Source organism: Lampris incognitus, chromosome 11, assembly GCF_029633865.1.
Source record: "Lampris incognitus isolate fLamInc1 chromosome 11, fLamInc1.hap2, whole genome shotgun sequence".
Lineage (NCBI taxonomy): Eukaryota > Metazoa > Chordata > Actinopteri > Lampriformes > Lampridae > Lampris > Lampris incognitus.
The window spans coordinates 46,761,634-46,770,254 of NC_079221.1; the positions used below are offsets into that span (position 1 = coordinate 46,761,634).

Genomic DNA, 8,621 nt, shown 5'->3' on the forward strand with positions numbered 1-8,621 from the left:
CACTGCATATTGTAGCTGTTAGACCTGTTGGTATTTCTACTGACTCTTCCATCCTTTATCCAAACCGCTTATCCTGCTCTCAGGGTTGCGGGGATGCTGGAGCCTATCCCAGCAGTCTTTGGGCTATTTCTACTTGAATTTTCATGATAGATTAAGACCGGATTAAAAGATGCCAACTGATCCCAGTACAATCAAATCACATATTAAAAGGATTGATTTGTTTTTAGGAAAAATACGGTTTTTCTTCAGCTCCTCCTGTGTCTTATTGACAGCTTTCTTTTCCTCTTCTCAAAGGATGGACCTTCTCAACTGCACCGAGGGGGTGTTTTCCACAAGCAGCAGTGGTTACGACTCACTGGAGACCACCAGAACTCCCCGCAGCAAGATCCTGCTTACCCTGACCCTGTCTGTGCTGGCTCTTCTGACCACAGTCATCAACTGCCTGGTGATCACAGCCATCATAGTGACTCGCAAGCTGCACCACCCGGCCAACTACCTCATTTGCTCATTGGCAGTGACTGACCTGCTGGTTGCTGTGCTGGTCATGCCATTCAGTATCGTCTACATCCAGAGAGAAAACTGGGTCATGGGCCAGGTGTTGTGCACTATCTGGTTGAGCGTGGATGTCACCTGTTGCACCTGCTCCATTCTCCACTTGGCTGCGATCGCCATCGACCGCTACAGGGCCATCACGGATGCTGTAGAGTACTCCCGCAAGCGCACTGGAGCCAGGGCAGGGGTGATGGTGGGGGTGGTGTGGTTCTTGTCCAGCCTCATCTCCTTACCCCCTCTGCTGTGGCGGCACTACAACGGGGATTCGACTCAGGACGACCAGTGCACCATCACCCACCACCACATGGCCTTTACCCTGTACTCCACCCTGGGAGCATTTTACATCCCTCTGCTGCTTATCCTCATCCTCTACTACAAGATTTACCGGGCCGCCCAGACACTCTACATGCGCAGGGAGGCCAGCCGGGCTAGCCGCTACTCCTGCATGACCAATGGGAGCACTATCCCCTCCTCCTTCCCCGCAGGAGACAGGGACGCGGAACCTCGCAGCCCGGAGCCCCTGAATCCCGCTGACAAGTCTTTCTCTGACCCCTCCATCGAAGAGAAGGATCGCACGCGTATAACGGTAAAGAAACCCAGGCGCAAGTTGCGCCAGAGTGAATCACAGCACAGCGAGTCACGCAGCAATCCGCCGTACCAAGGGCCGCGGATCTCTGGCACACGGGAGCGAAAAGCAGCCTCCACACTGGGATTGATATTGGGAGCCTTTGTCATATGTTGGCTGCCGTTCTTTGTCAAAGAGGTGATCGTCAACACCTGCAACTCTTGTAATACTTCAACTGAGATGGCCGACTTCCTGACGTGGCTGGGCTACCTCAACTCACTGATCAACCCGCTCATCTACACCGTCTTTAATGAGGACTTCAAAAAGGCTTTCCAGAGACTGTTTAGGTGCAATCATTATCTCTGACACACACAAAAAAAATCACAGTCGTACACGTAAGCCATCATACATAAATGCAGACAAGCAAACACATAATGGCGGAGTGAGAGATCATTACGCTACAGGCAACAAACTGCTGCCTGCATGTGTCAGAGGGAATCGTTTTCTCAAATAGAAAATGATCCATAGCCACCCCTCCTGGACCCCCCACCAGACAAAGGCTCAGCAACCCCTTCTGCCACGCAGTTCCTGGCTGGAATTCATGCAACGCTATTATTAACAACCAAGATCACCTTGATATGAATTGTGCTGTGGGAATATTGACCTGCGGGATTTCGAAAGTGTTCAGTGGCTGACCTTTTTAACGTTGGGGCATTATCGATCAGCAACCTTTTAAAGTGTCATAACAGCTGGTCATTATTTCTGCACGTTCCAACGACCGTCTTCCTGTCTGGTCACAGTTGGATAGCAGAAGTACGACGGCACATCAGGTTTCTGTGGTTGTGACTTTGTCGATGATGATTTTTATCCATGGATGAGTCAATGCAGTGATTGTTTACAGGAGCAGAGGACATTTACAATATTCATTCAGCCGCACTGATAATTAAATCATCGCAAATCTTCGTACTTCTGCAGTGTAAATAAATCAACTTTAATGCGAGTTCCACTTCATCGGGATGGCACAGGAGTCTAATTGGTTGGTGATAAGGGCCTTATTATTGTCTTATTCTACCCATGGAAAGATATTATCCACAGCTTTTACCATCCTCGTATCTGTAAAGTCGCCTTTGCTTGGAATTCAGATTGACAGACAACAGTGGGCCTCATTTATCATCCATCCATTATCCAAGCCGCTTATCCCAGTCGGGGGTCGCGGATGCTGGAGCCTACCCCGGCAGTCATTTATCAGTCTATTTGTAAAGAAACGTGTACATTTTCTTGTAACATTGTATCACATAACGTACACAACATTCTGGTGTTCGGGAGCAATTAATTCATAATGATATGGGTATGTTGATTAATACCCATCACTTCTAATTGAAAAGTGTCATCATGGCTTAGAGTCCTTGTAAGGGTTGTGCCACAGCAGAGGATCTCACACCTGAACCCTCTGCAAGTAAAATAAGAAGAAGAAGAAATGCATCAAAAAACATGACACATTTTCCCAAATCACAACTAAATTGTTCTCAAGATAAATCTACAGGCCTGCCTATCAAACTGTATTGTCAATGTGACATCAAGACAATCAAATTAATTAAGAGTTTCATACTGTGTTACGTCAGGCTGTTACATAAAGGACACAGTGATAAGTAAATGAAAGGATCACAAGATAGAGCACATTTTTTTAAATTCATACTCATGAAAAAATTATTTGTGCATCAGCATGTCACAAGAAAGAGTCTGTTGGGCTTGCTTTTCTTTCTATTGAAAAGGGACGTTGCTTCCAAGTCAGATAACCAAGCTATGACTGCAGAGTCTGCAGCTAGGAAGGCGGGGACAGCAGATTCCCGCCATTTCTGTTCAATACATCGCAGTGTTTGTTTTACACGTCATGCTAAATGAGACAGGTGGCTGTAAAGCAGTTATTCTTGTCTTCTATTAACAGTCAGTAACGAGCTGAGACAACACGTGCGACACTGTGTTTTCCATGTAGGCTCTAGGAGCGAATAGCTATTTGTGTGTGAGCGCGTGTTGCTAAGGCTCTTCCCAGATAGCATCCGGATGTGGGCCACTTCAGGCACCGATGTGGCACTGATGGTCTTCTTCTGGCCCTGACAAAATGGATATGAGCCTGAAGTGGCCCACATGTATAATAGCAAATATGGCCCAAATACGCCAAGTCAGATGTGGGCCTTTTTGGCAAAGATGCAGTGCTCTAGGCAACATGTAATCTGGATGTGACCTTGACGTGACCCACGTGGTAAGTGGTGAATATAGCCTAAATATCACAAAACAAATACGGGCCACCTTTGGCATATACACTATATGTACTAAAGTATTGGGACACCTGGCCATTACACCTACATGAGCTTTTATGTCATCCCATTCTAAATCCATAGGCATTAATATGGAGTTTGTCCGCCCTTTGTAGCTATAACAGCTTCCACTCTTCTGGGAAGGCTTTCCACAAGACTTTGGAATGTGTCTGTGGGAATTTTTGCCCATTGTTCCAGAAGAGCAATTGTGAGCACAGATACTGATGTTGGATGAGAAGACCTGGCTCGCAATCTCCATTCTAGTTCATCCCAAAGGTGTTCAGTGGGGTTGAGGTCAGGGCTCTGTGCGGGCCAGTCAAGTTCTTCCACACCAAACTCACCCAACCATGTCTTAATGGACCTTGCTTTGCGCACTGGGGCACAGTCATGCTGGAACAGAAAAGGGCCCTCCCCAAACTGTCCCCACAAAGTTGAAAGCATAGAATTTCCCAAAATGTCTTAGTATGCTGAATCGTTAAGAGCTCCCTTCACTGGAACTAAGGGGCCTAGCCCAACCCCTGAAAGACAACCCCATACCATTACCCCTCCTCCACCAAACTTTACATTTGGCAAATTGCAGTCAGGCAAGTAATGTTCTCCTGGCATCCGCCAAGCCCAGACTCGTCCATCAGACTGCCAGACAGAGAAGCATGATTCGTCACTCCACAGAACACGTTTTCACTGCTCCAGAGTCCAGTGGCAGTGTGCTTTACACCACTCCATCCGACACTTGGCATTGTGCTTGGTGATGTAAGGCTTGCATGCAGCTGCTCAGTCATGGAAACCTATTCCATGAAGCTCCCGGCGCACAGTTTTTGTGCTGATGTTAATGCCAGAGGAAGTTTGGAATCTGCAGTTATTGACTCAACAGAGCGTTGGAGACTTTTACGCCCTATGCGCCTCAGCACTTGTTGACCTCGCTGTGTGACTTTACATGGTCTGCCACTTCGTGGATGAGTTGCTGTTGTTCCTAAATGCTTCCACTTTTCAATAATACCTCTTGCAGTTGACCGTGGAATATCTAGCAGGGAAGAAATTTCACGAACTGACTTACTGCAAAGGCGGCATCCTATGACAGTACCACGCTTGAACTCACCGAGTTCTTCAGAACGACCCATTCTTTCACAAATGTTTGTAAATGCAGACTGCATGGCTAGATGCTTGACTTTATACACCTGTGGCAATGGATCTGAATGAAACACCTGAATTCAATGATTAAGAGGTGTGTCCCAATACTTTTGTCCATATAGTGTATGTGGCACATGCGGCATTGCTATGACTTGGTTCTGGCCCAGATTTGGCAAACAGGAGTGGACCACCCAAGTGCCATCATTCCATGTGGTATGTGTGCCAGATGACTTGTTGGGCGTGGGACGGGTCCGAGCCACATCCCTTATATTAGGGCAATCGTGGCTCCACTTTACCATTAAGTGATGGCCTCATGGCCATGAAAGAAGAGAAGGACCGCACTTCTACAGAAGAGCAGAATTGCACCCCCCCCTTTTTCCCCCCAATTGTATTTTTAGGCCAAATTGGCCAAATTACCCCATTCTTCCAAGCCGTCCAGGTTGCTGCTGCACCCCCTCTACTGATCTGGGGAGGGCTGCAGACTACCACACGCCTCCTCCGATACATGAGGAGTCACCAGCTGCTTCTTTTCACCTGACAGTGAGGAGTTTCACCAGGGGGACGTAGCGCATGGGAAGATCACGCTATTCCCCCAGTTCCCCCTCCCCCCTGAACAGGCGCCCCGACCAACCAGAGGAGGCGCTAGTGCAGCGACCAGGACACACACCCACATCCGGCTTCCCACCCGCAGACACGTCCAATTGTGTCTGTAGGGACGCCCGACCAAGCCGGAGGTAACACGGGGATTTGAACCGGCGGAACACCGAGGCAAAGGCCAAACCCTTGTCAAATTACCGAGTTGTACATCCTTTTCTGTTGATTCGAGTTAACACTTCCTAAGTAATTACTCAAACTTTCCTAGTTTTTTAGGACCCTTCAAAGGTAATCAACCGTTACTCTTCAATGGCTCTTGATTTGATTTAATTTGATTTGATTTGATTTAAGGCCAAAAGAGCAACAAGATAACACTCAACAGATTCACGCTTCCCTGAGTATGATTGAAGTGTTCGCAGGAGCTCTTGCAAAATACTTGTAAAAATGATCGTCCCGAGTAAGCAAACACTTCATACACGCCAAACTTCTTGTGTGACCATCTATGTGAAGGGTTTACAAAGCAAAGCGTTTGTAACCGGATTGATGTAGTAGGTCAAATGTCCACAATGTGTAGAAAACTACGGGACCAAGCCAGAGCATTTCAAATTCCGTTTTCACCCAATTTGGTGCTGATACCTAAATCATACTAAATTCTCCTTAATCCCTTGATTCTTCCGGTTTATCTATTCCCCCCCCGGTAGCCATTACACACCTCACCTCATCCCACCTGACTCCCTACCCACACCGTGTTCCTTCCCACTCCGTAGGTTAATGACGATGACTGCTGATGGAGAAATACTCATTATAGCACTCCCACCCACGCACTCTGAATAGAGCGCTGAGCCCTCCCAGCATGCGGAGAGGACACGGCGCGTGCATGCAGACTACGAGGGTAGCTCCAGGGTGAACGACACGGAGATGATAGGAGGTTTGTCAGAAACACCGCTGATTTCACTCTACCCCTCTGGTTCTCCAGCTTTTTTTGTTCCTCTACAAGGACGCTCATTACCAACCACACCAGTATCTATCCCCAGCTCTGCCGTTTTCCTTTTTAAATGACGGTTCTGTGTTAAGATGAGGTTTGTTGTTTCTTTTGCTCTTCTTTTCAGCCTGATTGGTGGGTGGGTGGGTGGATGCTGACTCAGACCTCATCTCGGCTTTGCTGTTTGATGTGGTTCAGATATAGGAACAGAGGGAGGTGTTGGCTCTTTTTTTAAGTGACTACTTGTGATTCTACACCAAATCTGTTAGGGGAAAACTATAGGTATGGGTCAGGCAAGCCAGAAAAAGGTGCGTCATCGATGGGGTTTGTGTCCTCATGATATGTTATGGCATCCCCATATTTCAATATGGTAAATGTTAAAAGAGACTCAACTGTCCTCTCAATTCTCATCTTGTGGCGCCCCTTTGTGTCTAAATCCAAGATTGCAGACCGCACTGCCTGTAATTAACTATCAATTTTCGGCCATTATGGCGCAGGGATCGATAAATAAATCGTTATTACACGGATCTCAATTAATCAAAGAAATAAAATAAAGAATCTATATGAACCTTCTGAGTGTTTCTTGTCTGACTTCTGTCCAGTGGGTCTGATGTTTGACTGAGGTGAGGCGATGAATCAAGGCACGTAACCGTCTCCGGTTCTCAGGATCCTCTTTGAATTTTCTCTGTTTGTACACAGACTGTTGCTATGTCAAGTAGGAAGTGATCAGATGTCCTCAGATCATGACCACTAAATAAGAGCTGGTGGAAGTTATTCCTACACACATCTACAGACGGGTGACAGATTGCACAAAAACCGGAATGTTTGACCCCTTCAGTCCCAGATAGCATCCGGATGTGGGCCACTTCAGGCAACGATGCGGCACTGGTGGTCTTCTTCTGGCCCTGACAAAATGGATGTGAGCCTGAAGTGGCCCACATGTATAATATCAAATATGGCCCAAATATGCCAAATCACATGTGGGCCTTTTTTTTGGCAAAGATGCGGTGCTCTGGGCAACATGTAATCTGGATGTGACCCTGAAGTGGCCCGTGTGGTAAATGGGGAATATGGCCCAAATATCACACAACAAATATGAGCCACCTTTGCAAAATATGTGGCACATGCAGCATTGCTATGGCTCGGTTCTGGCCCAGATTTGGCAAACAGGAGCGGACCGCCCATGTGCCATCATTCCACGCGGTATGTGGGCCGGATGAAGTGTCGGGTGTGGGACGGGTCCGGGCTACAGCAACTTTGCCATCTGGGTGAGGGGGTCTGGGGGCTCTGTTATGCTGTTGGGGGGCATTTTCCTGGCATGGTTTGGGTCCTGTTGTCCCCTCAGAGGGAAGGGTCACTGCACATCAATACGAAGTTATTCTTAGTGATCACCTTTATCCTGTGATGAGACGTGTCTGTCCTGATGGGACAGGATGACAACGCCCCCCATCCACGGGACACGAGGGGTTACTGGATGGTTTGATGAGGATGATGTAAATCACATGCTATGGCCTTCACAGTCACCAGATCTCAACCCAACCTAACACCGACGGGAGGTTTTGGACCAACGTTTAACCCCGCTTTCCTTGACTGCTGACTAGCTCTAAAGACGCCACACAGCACGCGGCCTCCTCTGTCCAGACAGGCGAAGGGAACAAATAGGTGGTCAAACTGCACTGGATTATACAGACTGCAGCTCCGTTGCTCACCAAGTCCAACAACACAGGGGAGTGTTGTGGTTTATCGTGCCTTGTTTTACAAAGTAATAGAAAAATAATCAACTGTGATTTCGGTATATTCGAGATACTTAATTGGTCCCCGTGGAGGAACCACACTCTGCATTTAACCCGTACTAGCTGTGTGGCTAGGAGCAGCGGGCAGCCGCCGTGCAGCACCCGGGGACCAACTCCAGCTCGTCTTGCCATGCCTTGCTCAGGGGCACAGACAGGATTATTAACCCTCTAACATGCATGTCTTTTGGACGGTGGGAGGAAACCGGAGCACCCGGAGAAAACCCACCACAGACACGGGGAGAGCAATGCAAACTCCACACAGAGGATGACCCGGGATGACCCCCCAAGGGTGGACTACCTCGGGGTTCGAATCCAGGACCTTCTTGCTGTGAGGCGACGGACGGCGCTAACCTTCTTCTACTTTGTGTTTATTGGCGGTTGGCAAACTATTGAATTAGTGCATTACCGCCACCAACTGGTATGGAGTGTGGATCAGAACGTCTATTAGGTACAGTATCTCCCACCCCCACCGCCCGCCCCCCCCAAAAAATCTCAAATCTTCTCAATCAAATTAGTTACTCTAAGGTACTGAAATGAGATTTTATAACACTCAGTTTAGTTCTTCTGTAGAATATCTGTTAAATTAAATTCAATTAATTTTTGAATTAAATTGATTATTTTATTAATTAAGTATTAAATTAGATTAATTATTACTAAATCAACATGTGAAATCAAATTGCACTTTTATTTTC

At 47.3% G+C, this 8,621-nt stretch overlaps 1 protein-coding gene across 1 annotated transcript; it reads left to right on the plus strand.

Annotated features, from left to right (window-relative positions):
• The first annotated feature begins 295 nt into the window (after window positions 1-295).
• htr1fa (5-hydroxytryptamine (serotonin) receptor 1Fa) lies at window positions 296-1,483 on the plus strand. Its single transcript, XM_056289272.1, has one exon. The coding sequence runs from the start codon at window positions 296-298 to the stop codon at window positions 1,481-1,483; it is 1,188 nt and encodes a 395-aa protein (XP_056145247.1).
• Window positions 1,484-8,621: the final 7,138 nt, after the last annotated feature.